This window comes from Megascapheus bottae, chromosome 7 (assembly GCF_031878675.1).
Source record: "Megascapheus bottae isolate mThoBot1 chromosome 7, mThoBot2.hap1, whole genome shotgun sequence".
Taxonomy (NCBI): Eukaryota; Metazoa; Chordata; class Mammalia; order Rodentia; family Geomyidae; genus Megascapheus; species Megascapheus bottae.
In genome coordinates, this window is record NC_143515.1 from 65,979,575 (window position 1) to 66,002,376 (window position 22,802).

Sequence of the window (22,802 nt, forward strand, 5' to 3'; positions counted from 1 at the left end):
GATTGGCCGCCGAGGAAGTCTCGCGAGAGCGCATGCCGAAGCCTCCGGGCAAAGCCGGCGAGCGCGGGAGGGAGGCGGGGCTGTCGTGAGCCTCCAGCTTTCTTCCCTTTCCTCCTTCTGGTGGTAGTGGCGTGAAGATAGCAAACTCACCGGGCTTCACAAACGCATCAGAGGAAATGACATTCGTACCAACACATTCCAGAAGGTGCAAGCCCTTGGGGACAGCCGGGAAGGAGGGCAGGAACTGGTGATAAAAGTCCTTTACTACGTCTGCTGTGTAATGAAAAAAGTTACACAAGGTGATGATGTAAAAGAAAGTGATATAAAAATTAGGCTAAGGCGGCCTGGAGTTTGGCCTAGTGGTTAAAGTGCTTGCCCAGCATGCATGAAGACCGGGGTTCGATTCCTCGGTACCACATACATAGAAAAAAGCCGGAAGTGGTACTGAGGCTCAAGTGGTAGAGCTCTGGCCTTGAGAAAGTCCAAGGACAGTGCTCAGGCCTCACCAGTAAAATAAAATAAAATAAAATAAAATAGGCTAAGACTTGGATGATAAAACTGAAGCAGTGCAGTGCAACTAGAGAAGAAAACATCCCAGGAAAAGGCAACGTTGAATGCCAAAGTTCCAAAATGGGAAAAGCCAGTTGGATTTTAAAAGGCCTATTTTATACATTTTCCCTCTTTCTCTTGAGTTTTATTCATTATTTAGAGAATATTAGTTTCTGTAATCAAACCCAAATAGATAATGCCTTACACATTTAATAGAGTGCATTTATCCCTGTACAAATGGAAAAAATTATTATTTCTAGACCAGTATGTCTATTAATTTCTGTAAACTGGGATACTTTTTCCAAATCCAAGGAGCCTTAAGAGATGCAGAATGCTTTATTCCAGCTTGAGCTGGCCAAAACAAAACCTTTAAATGATCTTGAACAAAAATATTAAAACAGGCAAAAAGGCAGAAGGATGCTGGGCGCAGTGACTCATGCCTATAATCCTAGTTACTCATGGGGCTGAGATCTGAGGATCACGGTTAAAAGCTGGCTGATCCCTGATCCAATTAACCACCAGAAAACCAGAAGTGGGCCTGTGGCTGAAGGAGTAAAACAGTAGACTTGAGCTAAGGAGCTCAGGGAAAACGCCCAGGCCCAGAGTTCAAATCCCATGACAAAAAAAAAAAAAACCCAGAAGGAAGAGAAATTACACACGAAATCCAAAATATTTATATGTTACCATTGTAAATTCATTTTAGGATAAACTTATTTGATCTTCTCAGATACAAGAGGAAGGCTGTGGTAGGGAGAGGAAGGCTTGCTTCACTGTTGAGGTCTTATCTGATTCCCCATGATAGTGAAGGTTTCATAAGATATGGGTCCAGGATGAGAGAGTACAACTGACAAAGTGGTCACCATATTGATGAAGAATTGGGCAGGCTTATTGAATACAGCCAGGCACTCAGGGTTTCTCACTCCCTAATATAGATGGTTGTGGAGGTGGCAGGAAAAATACCTTGGCAGCTTCAGTCCGACGGAGCTAACAATTGTTCTTCCAGGCTGGATCTCAGCTGCATTTACAGCTGGGAGCAATCTCATTTCCAATGCCATTTTGCTTGCATTTGAAAAGGAAATCTTTGTTCTGTAATCCTTAAGGTCATTCCTTACTGGAGTGCTCAGACTGCAGCTGAAGCAAGCCCCTTCCCCCTAGAGATTCAAGGGACACCTCCTGAGTGACATGGAGGCATTATGGCTTCTCAGGGGATGGCCAAAATTTGAAGAGGTTCATCCTCTAAGTTCATGTCCCACATGTTTGATCTGAGCCTAGAGTCTGGGTCTCTAGTGTGTCAATCTTTGAAATTTACTTCTAGTGTCTACGACCAACTTCCCAATAAAATAGATCATTTAAATAGTTACTAAAATAGTAAATAATAACAATAAATAGTAGAGGTAAAACAAAATGGCTGAAACAAAATGCTCAGAGCAAATCAGGCATTGCTCTATAAAGAAATGTCGAATTTCTGTACAGCAAAAGCAGCCACATACTCCTCTACCACTACAGAAGCAGAGTAGAGAGATGGATATAAGAGGAACTTGTAGAGAAAAACTAGCCACAAACAGAACAGGAATTAGGAGACTGGCTTACCAGGATTGAAGGAGGATAGCCACCTGCTTCTGGCAAAGGTTAACAGATTTCAGGGCCAAAAAAATACTTGAGTCTCACTGAAAAGGAATTCAAAGTGAGACACAGATGAAACTTAAGCAGGAATGGTTATACTAATATAAAGCAAAATGAAAGAAGTACAAAAGTATAGTCTTTGATGGGAGAGATAGCGGGTTCAAGAAGAAGGGCTGTTGTACTGGAAGTCCTCAACTATTTTCTTTGGGGAGGGGGTGTCAGTCATTGGGGCTTGAACTCAGTGCCTAGTCACTATCCCAGAGCTCTTTTGCTCAAGGCAAGCAAGTACCACTATGAGCCAGAGTTCCACTTCCAGTTTTGGGGTGGTTAATTGGAGATAAGAGTCTCAAACACTTTCCTGCCTGGGCTGGTTTGAACTGCAGTTCTCAGATCTCAACCTCCTGAGTAGCTAGGATTACAGTTATGAGCCACCAGTGCCTGGCAAGACCTCAACTTTTTATTGAGGTCTGGAGTCATGGAGTGGTCAGGGTAGGAAAATTTGGTTAACATGTTATTAACTACTGGATATACTGGGTAATATGTCATCAACAACTCCTACAGGTCAGGTGAGGAAGGGCTTGGCTAGGGCTATCATTTTTCTCAAGGTTGTTGGGACTGTGGGGTAGAGGAAAAGAAAAATTATTTTTCTGAACATCATGCCTATCTCATGATGTTTCATGAGCTTTGAGGGTGGTTTCCTCAGGAACATTCTAAAGAAAACTCTCTTTTAGTTCTGATTGTTTTCTTCCTCTCTTTGAGTAAATACTAGCCTTCTAAATTCTCGTCTTCATAATTAACTTTAGAGTCGGGAGTTTAGCCTAGTGGTAGAGTGCTTGCCTTGCATGCACAAAGATGGGGGTTCAATTCTTCGGTACCACATACATTGAAAAAAGCCAGAAATGGTGCTATGGCTCAAGTGGTAGAGCTCTAGCCTTGAGAAAGCCAAGGACAGTGCTCAGGCCCTGAGTTCATGGCCCAGGACTAGCAAAAAAAAATTAACTTTAGTATGGAAAAATTGCTATCATTTCAAATTCTGAAAAGCTATTGGTACTCTTGTATTTGAGGCAAGATAGGATTAGATGATGAGGACATTAAATAAAATAAAGTATTTTTTTTTTGCCAGTCCTGGGCTTGAGCTCAGGGCCTGAGCACTGTCCTTGGACTTTCTCAAGGCTAGAGCTCTACCACTTGAGCCTCAGCACCACTTCCGGCTTTTTTCTATGTATGTGGTACCAAGGAATCGAACCCGGGTGTTCATGCGTGCTAGGCAAGCACTTTAACCACTAGGCCAAACTCCCGGCCCCAAATGAAGTATTTTTTTAAAGTTCAGTAGGTGAGACAGAACCAGGAAACAAGACTGAAAAATAACTAGAAGAACAAGAAAGTGAATCAACTGTTCAAGAATATAATAGACCTTCATTCTTCCTGTTACCTCTCTTCTCTTAGATGCTAAATGAGATACACTGCTCTTGAGTAGTTAGGTCCAGAAATAGAAGATACCTCAGTTTTATAAATCTGCAACCAGGAAGAATACCATAAAGAACATCCATGTCAACAGATTCTTTGATTAGAAGGCCAACACAGGCCTTTTGTTTTAAGCCATAAGTTATAGTATTGAAACAAGGGGAAATTCTAGGGAAATATCCATCCACATGACCAGTTATGAACCAGAATTCCCAGCCCAGTTATGGGACATAGATATTTCTGGGTCTAAGATGGCCCTTTGAGCCTTTGGTTCCCAACTTCTGAAAGTTATCAGAAGGTCTTACTGGCTGACTCCCCTCTGTTTATTAATACTATTCCTATGTGAAATAAAGCTGTTACCCTATGTTCCTCCTTTGTGAATTGTTACCAAAATTGTGTTCTTGGGGAGTCTTGGTGGACTTAGAAAAATGAGCAGAGTGCCACTCTTCTTTCCCAAATAATCTTTTGGTGACAGACTCTCTGTCCTTTGTGCTTTATCAAATGTGCTTTGGAGAAGACCTTTCCAACAAGGTACATTGAAACCTGAACAGAATACTGCCAGAATGTTTTGAAACAAATGAATATGCAATGTCCTCGTTTTCATTCCTAATTGTTCACAGAAAGCACAATTTCAAGAGATGATCACTGTCAGAGAGAAAAAAATGAAGATGCTATGTCAGTTTCTGGTAAGGAATAATGGAGAAGGCTTAGTAACATCAAAATGACTCTAGATTAGAATGATATACCCAGTTATTCTTTGACTAGGACCTCTTACTTGATTCTTTTCTGACAATGTAGAGGGTTTAAAAACTGGTTGAAGACAGTGGTGGATTTGAAATAAGTCCCAAATACAGTTGTTTTCATAGTTTTAAAATTATTTATTTATTTAATAAGACAGGGTCTTGCTATATAACCCAGACTGAACTTGACTTCATGATCCTCCAGCAACAGCTTCTGAATGCTAAGATTATAGGCATGTTCTAAAGAAGCACTACAACCCAGTGGTTCTTTAGCTCTTTAAACCTGCTGGGTAGTATGAATAATGTGAGGATTTGAGGAATTACTATAGGAAATCTGTCTTGACTCTTTTAGAATTCTCTTCTGTTTCCCAAGGCCAGAGACCAGCAGGACTCAATATAAACTGTGCTAATCACAGTTTTAAATAACTCCCTAGAATTACATAAACCAAGTTTGACAATATTAGTGCCCCATACATAGTTTCTTATGTAAATTGATACTATTTTGAAAACCATTTGGCAATATCTAGTAAACTTAAAGATTTACCTAATGACTGAACAGCCCCATCTGTAAAGTAGGTGCCCAACTATATTGAGAGATGTAAGAATGACTATTGCAGACGAGCAGCAGGGCTGTAAGGTAGCCTGTAATCCTAGCTACTCAGGAGGCTCTGATCTGAGGATCACAGTTCAAAGCCAGCCCAGGAAGGAAAGTCCATGAGACTCTTTTCTCTGTTTAACCACCAGAAAACCTCAGGTGGTACTCTGGTTCAAAGTGGTAGAACTCTAGCTTTGAGCTGAAGAGCTCAGGGACAGTGCCCAGGCTCTGAGTTTAAGACCCATGATTGACCCAAAAAGACTATTGCAATATAGTTTGTAATAGAGAAACACTGGTATCACTAGTACCTGTCCATCAAAATTTTCATTCTTTTCCTAAATTCTAGACTTGTAGGACAAATGGCTAGATTCTGTTTCCTATTTGTTTGTTGGGGGCCCAGTAATGCTGTGTCTAATAACTTTCTGCTGAGAAGAGGCAGGGCGCAAGACTTGATTACAATTGGTTACAAATGTGTTATTGTTTATCACTCTCTGCTGGGACCTAGAGTGAGGGTCTATTAGCTGGAGGGACTTCCTCAGGAGGGGGTTTTTATTGGAGAGAGAGATTTTCCTGCCTTGATAAAGCTGCGTGGTGTCTCTGTTGGAGCTCCAGGGAAGGAAGGCTGAGTGCGGGAGGACAGTGGGCCCTTTCCATTCACAGCTCATCCTGGTTGGGGCGTGTTTTTCCCCATCCATCCTAGTAGTCGAGAGGGACGGGGGACGAAGGACCCCAACATTTGTTCCCTTCCTCTATGGTGTAAAAGACAGTGTAGTCTATGCTGTTTTTCCCTTTCCATCAGCTAGATGCAGATGATGATGGGGGCCTGTAGGATGGGAAAGAACAACATGGAAGATTGTTGGCTCCCTGAGACGGCCCATGAAGGACAGACACTTACTGATGTATGATCTGGGACCAAAGAATTATCTTTTTGTGTGTGCTGTTACTGGGGCTTGAACTCCTGGCCAGGGTGCTATCCCTGTACATTTTTGCTCAAGGCCGGTGCCCTACCACTTGAGTCACAACTCCACTTCTGGCTCTTTTTTTTTTTTTTGATAGTTTATTGGAAATAAAGGTTTCATGGACTTTCCTGCCTGAGCTGGTTTCAGACCATGATCTTCAGATACTAGCTTCCTGAATAGCTAGGATTACATGCACAAAGTAGTGGCATTTGGTCCTTTTATCTTTCCTTTCCTTCCTTCCTCTTTCTTTTTCTTTGTTTAGTTTTTTTTAGGGGGAGAGGCATTTTGTTGGTTTGAACTCTGGGCTCATGCTCTCATTTGACATTTTCACTCATACTGGCACTCTACCACTTCAGCAACACCTCCTCTTCTGGCTTTTTGCTGGTTAATTGGGGATAAGAGCCTCAGATTTGGGGGCCGGGAGTTTGGCCTAGTGGTTAAAGTGCTTGCTTAATTAGCATGTATGAAGACCCGGGTTCGATTCCTCGGTACCACATACATAGAAAAAAAGTCGGAAGTGGTGCTGAGGCGCAAGTGGTAGAGCTCTAGCCTTGAGAAAGTCCAAGGACAGTGCTCAGGCCCTGAGCTCGAGCCCAGGACTGGCAAAAAAAAAAAAAAAGTCTGAGATTTGTCTACCTAGGCCAGCCCCAAACCGTGTTCCTCTTATCCGAGCCTCCTGAATAGCTAGGATGATAGGCATGCGCCACCAATGCCTGGCTGAAAATTGTCTATTTTTGAGATATTATATATCCATGGTTTTTAAAACTTACTCTCATATAGAATCTTGTCCAGAAAGAATGGAATATCGTACCAGCTATTAATTTAGTGAGGGCTTATCATTATCATTATGAAGAAATCTCAAAAATGCTACTTGAAAAAGCAAGTTACAGAGCACATCAAGTATACCATTTATATAAGGTTTAAAAAGATGTGCAGACAATTCTTTATAGTGCTTATATAGAGTGTATGTACATACGTATGTAGTACATATATAGATAATAAACACTATATAATCACAGAAATAATAAACACTAAATTATTCTAAATTTAATGTTTTGGAATCCAGAAGAACTATTCTTTTGTATTTCTGATGTAATTATTATTTTTTGGGGGGAGGTCATGGGCACTGTCCCTGAGCTCTTCAACTCAAGGCTTCTGCCCTACCCTTGAGCCAAGCCTCACTTCCTGTTTTCTAGAGGTTTATTAGAGAGAAGAATCTCAGGTTCTTTTGTGCCGGGGCTGGCTTTGAACTTTGATCCTCAGATCTCAGCCTCCTGAGTAGCTAGGATTTCAGGCATGAGCTACCAGTACCTAGCTGATGTAATTATTTTTTTATAGTTTACAACAAAAACAATATATCCTTATATTTCCCTTTACTCACTTCTTCATCTCCCCCCCACCCCCTTCCCCGCCACCTCAATTCTTTTTTTTTTTTTTTTTTTTTTGCCAGTCCTGGGCTTGAGCTCAGGGCCTGAGCACTGTCCTTAGACTTTCTCAAGGCTAGAGCTCTACCACTTGAGCCTCAGCACCACTTCTGGCTTTTTTCTATGTATGTGGTACCCAGGAATTGAACCCCAGTCTTTGTGCATGCAAGGCAAGCACTCTACCACTAGGCCAAACTCTCAGCCCTTTTTCCCGTCAGTTCTGAGCGTGGTACCCAGGGCCTTGTTCATGGAGGCAAGCAAGCACTTTACCACTGAAGTATATTCCTAACCTTTTGTAAAGGTGACATTTTAGAATTTTTTTTAATGTCAGTCCTGGGGCCTTGACACTGTCCCTAAACTTTTGTGCTCAAGGCTAACACTCTACTACTTGAGCTACAGCTCCATTTCCAGTTTCTTGGTTAACTGGAGATAAGAATCTCACAGACTTTCCTGCTGGGTGGGCCTGGTTTTGAATTTTGATCTTAGCCTCCTAAGTAACTGGGATTTAGGTATGAGCCATTGGTGCTCAGCAAGTTCAATTCCATTTTAGGGATTTGCAGAGTCTGTGGAACAGTTCCTTCCCAGTTGTTTGCACCACATGCTTTATTGCTCAAGGATAATGTAACTCTTCTTGATTTCTTTCATAAATTAATGTACTCATTATAGTACTTGTAATTTTGGCAGTAGCCCAAACCTAGACCAGTGATTTATTGGAATGTGAATCCTAATCTAGATATATGATCCCATGATTTCATAATGCTTCCTTATGAGAAAATATAACCATCTTCATGTGCTTTAGAAATTGCTCATGATAAAAACATCAGTATGATATTTTCTGCTTAGCAAATCTTTAATCCAAAAACATGTTCCTAATAGGTATATAAAGTATTTAAGCATATTTATTCAAGTTCTCCTTTTATCTGTTATTGTAAAGATTTCTTTGAATATGCATTTGATTTGTCATCAGGTGGCTCTGTACAGATTTTGGAGCACTCTGTTCTTTGGGGCATTCACTGTGCTCATGCTCTGCCTGCATTCGCTGCCAACCCCGAGTTAAGGCTTCTTGATACCATCTTTCCTTTTTCTGATGCTGCTTCTGCCTGTTTAACTGGCTTCTGGTATCCTCTAACTTCTTAAACTCCTCACATAACTGACATAATCTCTCCAGCAGCTGCAGGTTCTCTTTTGCAAAACCAAGATAGAAATCTTGATAAACCTGCCATGCCTTGGCCTTCCTCTTGAGTGCTCTATTTTGGTCTCTCTCTTCTGCAACTTGTCCATTTCATTTAGTTGTTTTTCCAGCAATGCTTTTTGCTGTAGGAACCAAGAAATATGATTCTTGTTTTTTGAGAGTTGTCTCTGATTCAACTTTCTCTTTCCACAATTCCAGTAGTGTCTTCTCTTGGCTCTCCCTTAATAGGGAGACATCCCTCAAAGCCAGCAACTGCTGCTTTAAGTCATACAGAATCTTTTTCCCCTGAAAGAGTTGTGCTTAAAGGTCTGCAGTTCATGTGGCAAACTTGGATGCTAATTCTTGTCTCCTTTGTTCTATCCTCTTCTGTTCTTGGGCATAATCCTCCCACAGTCCCTCATGTTTCCTTCTAAAATGGTCATTTGTTTTGGTTAGATATGTCAGAAAGCATCTGCTTTCTGATTCCACCTGAAACTGTTCCTCCCGTAATTGCCTGTTCTCCTGCACAGCTGCTTCTGCCGCAACTGAGCTTCCCAGATGTTCTAGTTCAGCATCCTCAGTGCTAGCACTGTCCTTCTTTTGACCCTCTTCTCTAACTTCGTTAGCATCTGTGTCTTGAAATATTTATGAAGAACAGTAAGATAAGGGGACCTTGAGGGGCAACTTCTAGGGCTCTGAGAAAACCTAAAGGAAGAACAGAAAGGACATAACTGTATGAGTTCTGATGACAATTTAGGGAAGAAGAACCAACAAGCCCAATGCAGATAGTTATCCCTATTCATACAAAAAAAATCTTTGTGAGCGCTTATTATGTCCCATGTCCTGTGCCAACACAGCAACGTGTAAAGACGAACAGTGTAGCTTTAAATTTACAGTATAAATTCACTCACCACAACACAGTGAAGTAGCATCTCAATTTGAAAAATGAGAAAGATAGTTTATAGGTGCCAGCGGCTCAGATCTGTTGTAATCCTAGCTAGTTGAGAGGCTGAGATTTGAGGATCATGGTTAAAGCCATTGAGGGTAGGAAAGTCCATAAGACTTACATCCACTTAACCAATAAGAAGCTACAAGTGGAGGTATGGCTCAAATGGTAGAGTGCTAGCCTTTAGCAAAAAAGCCATGCAAGATGGTAAGGCCCCGAGTTCAAGTCCTGGTACTGGTGTACACATACACACACACACACACACACACACACACACACACACACACACACACACACAAAGAGTAAGAAAGGAAGGGAGGGAGAGAGAATGGAGAGTGAAGTGGAGAGAGGGAAAGAGAAGGAGGAAAGGAGGGAGGAGGAGGGAGGGAGAGAAATAAGTTCCAAGAATTGGAATGAGGCCCTGTGACTTAACATTAGCAAGTGCCAGCCTGAGTGTGAAACCCAGACCTGGAGATTTCATAGCTAAGATAAGCCATACAAACAGACTGGACGGCGGGGACTAGGGATGCTCTTCTCTCTTTTCCTTCATGTCTGCTGGGTTTCCAGCAGCACTTCGGTATGATACCTGCTTGCTGGCATTCGACAGTCTAGGAAGGCGCTGGAGCTCATTGGGGCCCCTTGCTGGCAAAGGAGCTCTGGAGTCCACGGCTTGCCATTGACCCACGCAGCAGCGTTCAGTTTTATGAATTCCTCCCTGCTTCACCATTCTGCAGTCAATGCGACTTGACTTCTCCCCTTGTGGCCCGGATGTGGCTCCATGGCCTAAATTTGGCTAGTGCAACCCTGGGCTACTTAACCTCAGCCACCAAACAAGACCCCATAGGTCTGGGGCGGCACAGTGGGATGCATGCGCCTGGGTTTGGAGCACAGAGTCCTCAAAGAGTTAAGTCCATCTCAACTCAGCCTCCTGGGGACAAGGGCTGTGCCCCTTTCAGATCCTTTGCTGATGGCTACACAGCTGTCTCCTCATCAGAACCACCAGAGACATCCTGCACCACTTTGTGCCCTTTACCTCAGGCAAGGGCCCCCAGGAAGAACGGATTCTGTGCACAATGGTAGCGCGGAACGTTGTGCCATCTCTTTAGCAACCTGGGTTCTGGGGTGGGGTGGGACTGACAGATGAGGTGCTCGTAACCTCCCAAGTTTTAGGGCTTCGAGATCCTCCACTGCCTGTGTGCTTGTTGTCAGACCAGGGAAGGCTCCACCATCGGGGGTTATAAGGAGGTGAGGTGTTGGTGGGGGCTGGGAGTTCGGCCTAATGGTAGAGTGCGTGCTAGCATTGCATGAAGCCCAGGACTGGCAAAAAAAAAAAGTGTTAACATCAACTCCAGTTCCTTCTTACCATGTTGTATTGCAATTGTCTTGCTGGTGAAATTGCCACCTTCTCCAAGCCCAACACTTGTGAATAACTGGAGAGTGAAATACATTGCAAGCACAAGAGTTTCTGGTGAAAACTCATTTTTTAGTTTAAGAACTGAGGGTAAAAGAGACAGTAGTTCTCCTACTTGTCCCACCAGGGCAGGAGGGCAAGAGATATACTTTGTTAGAACACTGTCAAATGCTGTTAAAGCACTTAACTGATAAGATCTACTGCAAGCACCCCTTTGACAATTTATTTTCCTTGAAAGATGCTGAGATGTTGGGGTTTGGGGAGACCTAATTCCTTGATAGCTCTGAGTTCCTTCTTCAGGCTCCCTACCTGGCAGCTAGACAGCCAGCTCCAGCTATTTTAAAACCAGAGCAAGGCTCTTGCTCCTGAAAGTACTGCCCCAGCGAACACCTTGGACTTAACTGGCATTTTTACCACTACAAGCAAGCCTCTATGATTAAAGGACGCTGCAGTCGATTCACCCAATGCCTACCTCTGGTGGTGTAGTTTCTGGTGACCTAGGTGAACATAATCAGATTGGTGCCAAGTGTTTTATTTGCATCTTGTGATTGCTGACAAGGTCCGTATTGTGATTGGTGCAATCACAAATGTTCTTCTGCAGGTGGGGTCTGTTTGATTGGGGAAGAAACCCTTGTGACATCCCTTTTTAACTATACAAGTAGACTGCGCCTTCATTTGGTGTCCAGCTGGGAGGCATCCTCCCATGTTGCCCTTGGTGTTGCAATAGTAGGTCCAACAAGAACTTCTCTGGAGTGGTCATCTTTGCCTACTTTTGAATCTCACCATTAGTAGAGTTGGTAACATAAAGAGAAATGGCCGCAGAGCCACAGTGACTGATCAGAGCTGATACCAAAAGCAGTGGCAGAGAGGCGGCTTCCCATCAGCAGGTGCAGCAGTAAGAGAATCAGGGCTGAACAAGACTTCATATGGTCAGGAACATCACCAATGGATTAGAACACCCCTCCCACACCCAAGGAAGAAACAGGGCTTGACAATGACTGGGGCATGGAGACAGAAGTGGTAGTGGGGGAGCTGGAGCCCTGAAAGGGAAAGACTTATCCTTTGGAGCAAAGAGCAACAACAGTGAAATTGACATCTGTGAAGTACAAGGGCTGATTTTGCTACAGCTGATAAAGTACAATACTGAAAAGGAGTAGAGGGAATTGACACCTTTATCTCAGCCCTAATTTCAGAATACATGTTTCCCCAATTTATAAACAATTTTGTTTATAGATTAATCATATACACACACACACACATACACACAATCAGCCTCCTGAGTATCAAGGGAGTATTGATTTTGTGTGTTTAGTGGTGGCGGCTTGAACTCAGAGCATGGGTGCTGTCCTTGAGGTTTTTTTTTTGCTCAAGACTACCACTTTGAACCACAGCACCATTTCCAGTTGAGTGATTAATTGGAGATGGGTCTCAGGGATATTCCTGCCCAAGCTGGCTTTGAAACACGATCCTCAGATCTCAGCCTCCTGAGTAGCTAGGATTACAGGCATGAGCTACAGGAATACTGACTTGTAAAACTTGTAAAGTATTACACTTATTGATTTATGTCAGATCAACCTTGAATTCTTAGAATAAAACCAACTTGGTCACATGTATGATTTTTTTTGTTTTTTTAAATTGAACTCAGGGCTTGGGCATTGTCCCTGAGCTTTTTGTACTCAAGGTTAGTTCTCTATTACTTTGAACCACAGCTCCATTTCTGGCTTTTTGGCAGTTAACTGGAGATAAGAATCTAACAGTCTTTCCTGCCCATGAAGACTTTGAACCTCAATCCTTAGATCTCAACCTTCTGAGTAGCTGGGGTCAATTTCCTCTTATGATGGGAATTGGAATCTTCTCCATAGAACAATGCACACAAGTACATACACACACACATTTTTTCTGTGTGCTTTTGGGAGATAAAGCAAGTCTGTGAATAAAATATAGAAGAAACCTTAAACTGAGTAAATTGAAGGAAAAAAATTGGGGAAAGTGAAGGAAAGGGTGACACTGTCCCAAAAGAAATATATCTGACATATGAAATGGTAACCCCTCTGTGTAACACATTAATAAAAACAATAATTGTATTTTAAGAAATGAAATAGCTGGACTCTGGTGGCTCACCCTATAATCCTAACTACGCAGGTGGCTGAGATCTGAGGACTGCAGTTCAAAGTCAGGGCACGAAAGTCTATGAGACTCTTATCTCCAATTAACCACTAAAAAACCAGAAGTGGCATTGTGGCTCTAGTGGTAGAGTGCTAGCCTTGAGCTGAAGAGCTCAAGGACAGAGCCCAGGCCCAGAGTTCAAGCCCCAAGACCAACAAAAATAAATAAGTAAATAAAAAGAAATGAGGGGCCAGGAATTTGACCTAGTGGTAGAGTGCTTGCCTAGGATGCATGAAGACCTGGGTTCAATTCCTTGGTACCACATACATAGAAAAAAAAAATGTAAGTGGTGCTGTGGCTCAAGCAGTAGAGCTCTAGCCTTGAGAAAGCCCAAGGACAGTGCTCAGGCCTTGAGTTCAAGGCCCAGGACTGACAAAAAAAAAAAAAAAGAAAAAGAAAAAGAAATGAAATATAAAAAGTCCACGTGTCAGAGTTGACTGAAGGGCTTTACAACTTAGATGCCTATCATGTGACTTTCTGGCACTTCCCAAACTACAGTAGTCTCATCAACAACTGTTAAAAAGAAGAGAGAAAAAGAATGGATAGAAAGAAGCCTATCCATGGAAGGACTCATGGAAATCTCATGACAACTTCATGATTGAGAAGTGCCCAGGAGGTGAGTAATTACGCCCTGGATCTGGGACAGTGTCTGCAGAGATTAACAAGGGGAGAAGTGCCCTAAATGTGCTCTTCACCATCTCACAGACTGGAGGTCCAAACAGAATAAAAGAGGACAAAGAAAATAGCCAGTTACTTTCTCTCCCGCTGCTCTGGCCACTGTGATGTGAAATGCCTGCTCTGGTACCAGAATAATGGAGTTACTGCTGCTACAAAATGGGACAGTGTGGTTTTTATTAAGTCTTAGGAATTGGTTTGTGGGAGACATTTGGAAACATTTGGAGAATAGTAACAAGAGACAGCCTAAAATGCTATAAGCAGAGCTTAATGGAAGGACAGATCAGGCTGTGTTCCTGATATTTCAGATGGAAAGAATTCGAAGCTAATGGCATTAGGTTACGGCCAAGAACTTTGGCCACATTTTGTCCATGCCCTGAGACTTAGGGAGGCTGAGTTAAAAGGTGAGATTAATATAGAAGATGAAATTTCAAGGCAGCCTAGCATTTAGGTTATGGTATGATTGATTATTGCTGTCTGCTCTTGGCCAAGTTTACAAAGAAAATTGGGAGAAAAAAAGCAGATCAGAAAGACTTGAAAAACTTGTAGGTTGGCGAGAAAAACTTGTGTATAGCTGGGGCAAGGGAAGACATGGCTTCTAAAGAAACCAAAACCTGAGGACATCATTTCCAGCCTCCTCCTCTCACGCCCATCACCAGAAGCTCTGTGGCAGGTAAAGGTGGGTACTTAAGACTTTTCCTTCACAAGCAAGTGCCTCCCAGGCACTTTCACAATGCCACCTAATGAAATAGTTTCCCTGAGATTCATTTCACCTTGCATAGCAGCACATGTACTCAAGAGGCTACAGCAGCCATCAGATGGGGCCAAAGCTATTGGTCTTGATGGAAGCAGAGAAGCCTGTAGGAGGCAGAACAGGTTTCTTTATCTAATTCCCTTTAGCCTCAAATTACTCATTTTAACCAGCAGGTGTTAGAAGAAAAACAAACTTCTTCTTAATCTCATACAGTGACAACAGAGTTGAAACGTGGATCCCAAGGAATAACTGCAGGTCTGGCATTGGAGGAACTAGAGGAATAACGGGTGCTGCAGTTAGCCCATGACTCAGGATTGCCATCTCCAGGCCTAAAAGTGACCAGGGCAATAACACAAGACCCTATCTAAAAAAGTAACTAGAGCAAAAATGGGCTTGACATGCAGCTCAAGCAGCAGAATGTCTGTCCCAGTTAGTGTGAAATGCTGTATTCCAACCTACTACTGCAAAAAAAGAAACAGGAAACATCATTCTAAGTGAGAGTCTTTTATTTTGTCATTGCCAAACATTCTCAGAGGCAATTTCACCAATTAAGTTAAATTTAAAAAAAATAACTAAATTTCCAATGTCACCAGAAATTAACACAGCTTCTTCATTTCTCTTCCCCAACAGCCCTCATCTCCAAGGGCTTCAAGGGTGCAACCAGGAATGAAAGCATAGTGTGGATATGCCATTTCCTTCACACCTCAGTCTGGCAGTATCCAACTCAGGTTTCAATGCACCTTTTTTGAAAGTGGTCTTCACAAAAGCACACATGATAAAGCTATTTAGAAGAACACAGAGAAAAGAGTTCAAGGGTGGCAACAGCCTTTCAGAATTTTAAAAGGTAGTATTTGTCCATATCAAGGTGAATTTTTTAACCTTGTGCTATATGCCACACAATAGGCAAGAATATAGAAGAACAATATTTACACAAAAGGGGGAAGAGAATTAAAAAACACGACAACAATGCTGCTCTAACAAATGCTCCAGAGAAAGGTACAGAGAAAGTTACCCTGAAAGGGAAAGAGGCCATTAAACATTACCAGGTAGGTATGAGGTACAGAAAACATTTTTCTTCCCATCTTTAGAGAAAGAACTACAACTGGTGTCAAAATCACATAATATAAAGTCAATATAAGTCCATATATAAAACAGTATAATAGGATAATACTCTCAGAACACTGAAAGAGACAGAGCTGGGCTCATGGCACAAAGGAGGACTCAGAGTGTGGACTAACAAGTGAGGTAAGGTCCACAGTACAAAGAATGCACCTTGGTTTCCAATCTTAGTGGCATTTTTAAGAGCACTAGGGTACTGTGGCAACACATAGGGGACCATGTGTCAATTCTTAAAACCAGTGGAGCAGAGGAGGCTTCAGGAGGGCACTGGTTCTTCCCACAGGTGAGGCTTCAGGACCCAGGAAAACTGGGGCAGTGTTTATTGCTCCTTCAGCCTTTTTCTTCCTACTCATTAATGTCTGGGACTCATTACTCCTGAGGCTGTTTTTCATGCCTGTGGCTCTAGTTATTCACTGGCACTTTGATCCAGATCAAATATCTCCTAGTATTGTCAATGTAGAAAATTTCTAGCTTTTTCATCTTAAGTCTTGTTCTTTCTTCCCATAAAGAGCCTCCATAATTTCACTTTCCAAGGATTCAGGACCATGCAATTGTGAAAGTGTCAACAGTACTAGGTTCTATGTTTACGTTGCAAATACAAAATGATAATAAACTTGTTATTAAAAAACTTAGTTTAGAATTGTTTTAAAAGCTAGATGATGGAGTGATTTTACTAGATAAAAGGAAATTTCAAGATATTCACATTCAGAATAGAAGAACCAAACTGCTTAAGTCTTGAACAGGGGAACAAGGATTTATAGGTGGCCTCAACATGGAGCTCTTTGGGCAAAGAAGAGAAAATCAAGAGGACTCAAAGGAAGACTACTAGGAAAACCTAGTAAGACAAGGGGAAGGGATAAAAGTGAATGTGTAGAGAAGACTGTGAAGTTTACACATGAAGTCACAGCCTTACATCAACTGGCATGTTCACTCAGCCTGCGACTCGGGGATCCACAAAGTTGGTCCTGTGACAAGAGCAGCACAGCATCTTCCCTGCCTGCCTACTTCCTTCCTCGTTTATGAGTGGTCTTTGGGACCTTTACTTTCTGGGACTGGGCTGGCACGAGCTCCTGCTCCGATTCCTTACAGGAGGTCGACACGACCAGTTCCTCATCACTCCTCCTCTGATCCTTCCCGCCTCTAAGACTCATCTGGGTCTCTGGAGGCTCCATGCCTGGCTGCTGCTGCCTTCTTAACGATCTTCTGCTCCTGTGCTGCTGCCTCCGCTTTTCCTCTTCTTGCTGCCGCTGCTTTATCTTCATCAGCTTTTCAAAGCTTTTGCTTGTTGTTGGATTTACAACAAACCAGTCCTAGAGAGGCAAAACAGAAATACCAATCATTCATAAACACAGAGAAAAAGATAAAGTGGGGTGTACAAAGAATGGAGAAAAAGCATGATTAGAGTGGAACACAGCAGGAGGGAACAGATGTGGACCAGAATCTTAGAATTCTCTATACAACTGGACAAGTCTAATCCAAAAACATCTTAGAACCAAGTGCTTTATAATGTATAAATCTAAGTATATTAATTAGTAACCTACAAAGTCTGTTTACTAACCTGTATCTCTTACTGAATAAACCTCACCATGATATGTGAAACACTGAGCCAGAGATTTTTATTCTGTATAGTTTCGTGATTAAGAGTATGAACTACATATCCAGATTTCCCAAGTGTGACTAATAGTTCTGCTTCTAGCCATGTAGCTATGGGCAAATTTCTCCATCTCCTTGATATCCAGTTTAAAAATTAAGGGGTGGAGGGCTGGGAGTTTGGCCTAGTGGTATTTGCCTAGCATGTAAAGACCTGAAAGTGGTGCTGTGGCTCAAGTGGTAAAGCTCTAGCCCTGAGGAAAACCAAAGGACAGTGCCTAGGACCTGAGTTCAAGCCCCATGACTAACAACAACAACAAAAAGCAGTACTTGAATTTATTTTGCAATCTGATCAATCTTTCAGATCTAACTTGACTTAAGCGGGCTATGTATGATTTCTCACTCCTAAAATCCCAGGTACTTGGGAAGCAAAGATAAAATAGTATACCAATTTGGGGCCAACCTAGGCCAAAAAGAGTGAAATCTCATCTCAACCAATACCTAGGCATGGTACTATGCATCTGTCATCCCAGCAACACAGGAACAAATAGGAGGATCACAGACTAGGCTGGTCTAGGCAAAAAAATAAAACTCTAGGCTGGGAGTTTGGCCTAGTGGTTGAGTGCTTGCCTAGCATGCATGAAGACCCGGGTTCGATTCCTCGGTACCACATACATAGAAAAAGCCAGAAGTGGTGCTGAGACTCAAGTGGTAGAGCTCTAGCCTTGAGAAAGTCCAAGGATAGTGCTCAGGCCCTGAGCTCAAGCTCAGGACTGGCAAAAAAAAAAAAAATAATAATAATAAATAAATAAATAAAACTCTACTAGGTTTTGTTGTTGTTGTTGTTGCTGTTGTTGTTCTGCCAATCCTTGAACTCAAGGCCTGAGCACTGTCCTTGGACTTTCTCAAGGCTAGAGCTCTACCACTTGAGCCATAGCACCACTTCTAGCTTTTTCTATGTAAGTGGTACTGAGAAATCAAACCCGGGTCTTCATGCATGCTAGGCAAGCACTCTACCACTAGGTCAAACTCCCAGCCCCCTCCCCCCTTTTTTTTCTGATCCAAAATCAGGACTTGAACTCAGTATCAATGTTATCACTCATTGGCTAGTACTCTACTACCTAAGCCATGCCTTCAATCCAAAAAGGAAGCTTTCTGATGTTCATGGTACAAGGAAATAGACACTGGCGACATGTGCCTCTGAGTTCTAAATGTGGTTAGTCCAAACTGAGATACATTGTCAATAAAAATTGCTCATTAAATTGTAAAAGACTCTGTATTAAAAACATGAAATATCTCTGCTCAGCTCCCAAGTACTAGGATTAAAGGCACACTCACTGTATCTAGCTCATGATACTTAAAAAAAATTATCACATACAATGGCACCATTACATTTCTGTTTGACAGCAACACTCCAAATTAAAATGTAGAATTATAACATCTGGACCATTTTAGATCCCTAACTAAGTAAGGCAATTCTGAAAAAAAATGTAAACAATCTTGGGAAATTTAAATGATGACTATGGATATATGGCAAAAATTCTTTTATTTAAATATACATGTTGGGAGGGGCAGGAGTTTGGCTCAGTGGTAGAGTGCTCACCTAGCATGCACGAAGCCCTGGGTTCGATTCCTCAGTACCACATACACAGAAAAAGCTGGAAGTGGTGCTGTGGCTCAAGTGGCAGAGCCCTAGCCTTGAAGAAAAAGTGTCCAAAGACAGTGCTAGGCCCTGAGTTCAAGCCCCAGGACTGGCAAAAAAAAAAAGAAAATGCTTCTGCCTGAAATGCTGTGGAATTTGATTTAAAATAAACACGAAACAATTCTTTGGTGCAGTAGTTTACACAGCATTAGATATGCCTGTGAGAGCTGGGAAAGTGTCTCAGTGGTAGAATGCTCACCACCCTGGGTTCAATTCCAGAAGGGGCACTGTGGCTCAAGTGGTACAGTGCTAGCCTTGAGCACAAAGAAGCTCAGGGACAGCATCCAGGCCCTGAGGTCAAGACCCAGGACTGTGAAAAAAAACAAGCCTGTGAATGAACAGTAAAGATTACTATGAAACAAGGTCAAATATCTAACTCCAACATGGATTCTGCAACACCTCTGTACATCACCCCAACAATAAAATAAAATAGTTCCATGTCTGTAAGTACTGTAGTTTTCTTAACAAAAAAGAGATGAAATGCTTCTCTCTGCAGTTAATGTATTAGGTCCATAAGATTATAAAAGCAGTATAGAAAAGCAGAGACCTCACCTCCGCATGGACAGAGTTGATATGATATTTGACACCACTCTCTGAAACAAATTCTTTCTGACATAGAAGACACTTATATTTTCCAGCGACAAAGTTTCCCTATTCCAGGACAGAAAGAAGAAAAAATTACTGGTTAATTTAGGAACATAAGCCTGGGTCATATGCAGGGATTGGTAGGGACGAAAACAGGAGGTTCTACTTAAGGCAAAAATAAGAAGGAAAAGAATCCAAAGCAGGGGCCGGGAGTTTGGCCTAGTGGTTAAAGTGCTTGCCTAGCATGCATGAAGACCCGGGTTCGATTCCTCGGTACCACATACATAGAAAAAAGCCAGAAGTGGTGCTGAGGCTCAAGTGGTAGAGCTCTAGCCTTGAGAAAGTCCAAGGACAGTGTTCAGGCCCTGAGCTCAAGCCCAGGACTGGCAAAAAAAAAAAAAAAGAATCCAAAGCAGCTTCGACAGAGTTACCAGTACAAACATCCACCCACATTCAGCACAACTTGACGTCTTCCTACTTTCATTATGAACCATGCCCCATTTTTCTACTTTCCCAGGTTCCTTTCACTTCACTTTCAGTAGTCTTGGTGCTTTCCCCAATTGATCAATTCCCCAAATCACCAGAGGGACCACTGTGAAATCCTTTCATATGTTATGCACTCTGGCAAAAAAAAGGGCCTTAGAAATCCAGAATTATAAGTATACCATCCATAATACCTAGTTTAAGGACTCAGAAACTAGGATCAAGATGACAAACTCCTAAGCATTCCTGCACAGGTCTGGTTGGGATGCCTACAACTCCCTTGTTGCCTTGAACTGAGACTTCTCTCCCCTCCTGATGCTTCAGGTTTCTACGGTGCTCATTTTGTTTGAGGAGATACTTCTGAATGGGATTAGAAATTGGTAGAATTTCCCATGGCTCATGGATTGTAGGACACCTGGGTCAACATGGAAAAGATTCAGTGAGGTGAGTGGCTGTTAGCCTGACACCCTGTCCCATTTCCCATCCCTTGAAGTCAATAAAGTATAGACTGTGACCAATCCAGAAAAGAACAAATAACTTCTCAGGAAGTTTAAAGCTTGATAAAACAGTGCAAGCCCAGTGTGGGAGAGGCTCAGATAGAAGAAGCTAAATCTCTGGTTGGGATTCAAAGCTCATGTTTGTCTCCAAATTCCTTTAATTAGCTTGACTTAAAGTGATGTTAGCCTTTACTGTATGTTGGATGTATCCTGGTATCTACCCAATGTGAGACCAAAATCCTCTGACACAGGGGCCTGAAACAGCCTCTGAAGACCAAAATGAACTAGCTGATCACTTAAATTGAGTTCTCTTCCTTTTCATTCTACTTGGGAAGACATATTAAGATATTACATTTTAAAAAGTTACAAACCAATGTACAAGAGCCCAGATGAGCTTTAAGGCCAGAAATGCTACAGTAGACAGCCTCACATCCCTGAAAAAGAGAAGAATGAGGTGAATACAGTGGCAAGCAGCACCCTTTCTCTTGTCAATTTGACCATTTACATTGAGCAAATACCATCTGCAGTAGGATGACCAGTAAACAATGCCAAAATCAAACATTAAAAGAAGCCACATGCAGCTAGACACTGGTGGCTCACAAATGTAATAATAGCTACTCAGGAGGTTGAGATCTAAGGATTGCAGTTCAAAGCCAACCCAGGCAGGAAAGTCTATGAGATGATTACCTCCAAATAACCACCAGAAAACTGGAAGGGGAGCTATGTCTGCAAGTGGTAGAGCACTAGCCTTGAGCAAAAGAGCTCAAGGACAACACTTAAGCCCTGAATTCAAGCCCCACAATCAACTCCCCCCGCCAAAAGCCACATGTGAGACACAAAAGCAAAAAAGAAAGAAGAGGTGAACAAGAACAAGGCGTTCTACTAAGTTTAAGCTATAGGCTGTTTTGTTTCAGGGTACTTACTCTGTCATTTAACAGAAATACATTAGACATTAAAAATAAATCAGTGTTACATTGTAGTACAAGTGAGTCTACAGTCATCTCCTGCTCTACCATGGCTCACTTATTGCAGCTTCATTGTATTATAGGGTTTTGATTATGATTGTTTGTTTTTGCCAGTCCTGGGGCTTGAACTCACTTGAACTCAGGGTCTGGGAACTGTCCTTGAACTTTTTTAATTTTTTTTTTTGGGGGGGGGGTCGGTCATGAGGCTTGAACTCTGGGCCTGGGTGCTCTCCTTGAGCTCCTTGAGCTCTTCAGCTCAAGGCTACCGCCCTATTCCTGGGCTTGGGCCTTGTCCCTGAGCTCTTCAGCTCAAAGTTACAGCCCTACCCCTTGAGCCACAGGGCCACTTCCAGTTTTCTAGTGGTTAATAGGAGAAAAAGAGTCTCACGGACCTTCAGTGCCCAAGCTGGCTTTGAACCATAATCCTCAGATCTTAGGCTCCTGAGTTGTTAGGAGTAGTTAGCTACCATGTCAGGCTAATGTCCTTGAATTTTCTTAAGGTTAGTGCTCTATCACTTGAGACACAGCACCACTTCCAGCTTTTTCTGGAAGTACTCTACTACAAGGCCACACTCCTGCCCCGCCCCCCTTTTTTGCCAGTGGTGGTGACTGAACTCAGTGCCTGAGCACTGCCCTTGGGCTTTTCTCAAGGCTAGACCTCTACCATTTGAGCCACAGCATCACTTTCAGCTTTTTTTCTATGTATGTGGTACCGAGGAATCGAACCTGGACCTTCGTGCATGTTAGGCAAGCACTCTACTACTAGGCCAAATTCCTGGCCCTGTTTGTGCTTTTTAATACATAAAGAGTGATCCCTTACCTATCGCAAGAGTTACAGTCCAGAGAACCCCAAGATAGGTGAGAGATCACTGTACTTGTTTTCTGTTTATTCCTCCATCAGGTAGAGATACACATCTGTGCAAGCAACTTTAGAGATGGTCATGAATTTTCTCCCACTCTTGCCATCAAGAAGTGGAGTCTACTCACCCTTTCTAAGCTGATGTCTTGAATGCTAGAATGTACTGGAAATGATGCTATACAAACTCAGAAGCAAGGCCTTAAGAGACCTGCAGCTGCTGTTCATATGTTCTTAGAAGTGTCTCAAGAAGTCAGGCACCATGCTCCCTGCTAGTAGTAAGATCAGAGACAGGCCATATGGAGCACTAGGGCTCAGCTGAGTGCAACTAAACAGATGTGGGGCATTCAGTTCCGCCTGAGGTCCAGCTCAGTGTACCCCCACAAGTGTTCCAGTGATGTCACACACTGAATTGTAACAAATCCAATAATTACTGTTTAAAGCTAATAAGGTTCAAGTGCTTTGTCACGAAGGACTAATAAAAGAAAACAAGAGCAGATGTTTAAGAAACCCTGACTAAGAGTAAGA

General features: G+C 42.4%; 2 protein-coding genes and 1 long non-coding RNA gene across 3 annotated transcripts in view; 1 reads left to right on the forward strand and 2 right to left on the reverse strand.

Moving 5' to 3' along the window:
- Window positions 1–132: 132 nt before the first annotated feature.
- LOC150060953 (uncharacterized) lies at window positions 133–22,797 on the forward strand. Its single transcript, XR_016536282.1, has 3 exons — window positions 133–205; window positions 20,281–20,400; window positions 22,320–22,797. It is a non-coding gene; the product is annotated as an uncharacterized LOC150060953 (long non-coding RNA).
- Ccdc121 (coiled-coil domain containing 121) lies at window positions 8,271–9,636 on the reverse strand. Its single transcript, XM_090336258.1, is given in 3 exon segments — window positions 8,271–8,620; window positions 8,651–9,095; window positions 9,098–9,636. Coding segments are annotated over 3 exon segments (1,026 nt in total). The 5' UTR covers window positions 9,329–9,636.
- The window catches only part of Znf512 (zinc finger protein 512), a 38,319-nt gene continuing 30,482 nt past the window's right edge, over window positions 14,966–22,802 (reverse strand). Inside the window, exons 12-14 of the mRNA XM_090337259.1 lie at window positions 20,825–20,887; window positions 19,441–19,539; window positions 14,966–16,906 (exon numbers count right to left, since the gene is read on the reverse strand). Coding sequence (XP_090193385.1) covers window positions 16,598–16,906; window positions 19,441–19,539; window positions 20,825–20,887 — 471 coding nt within the window. The 3' untranslated portion in view covers window positions 14,966–16,597. The remainder of the gene's footprint in view (window positions 16,907–19,440; window positions 19,540–20,824; window positions 20,888–22,802) is intronic.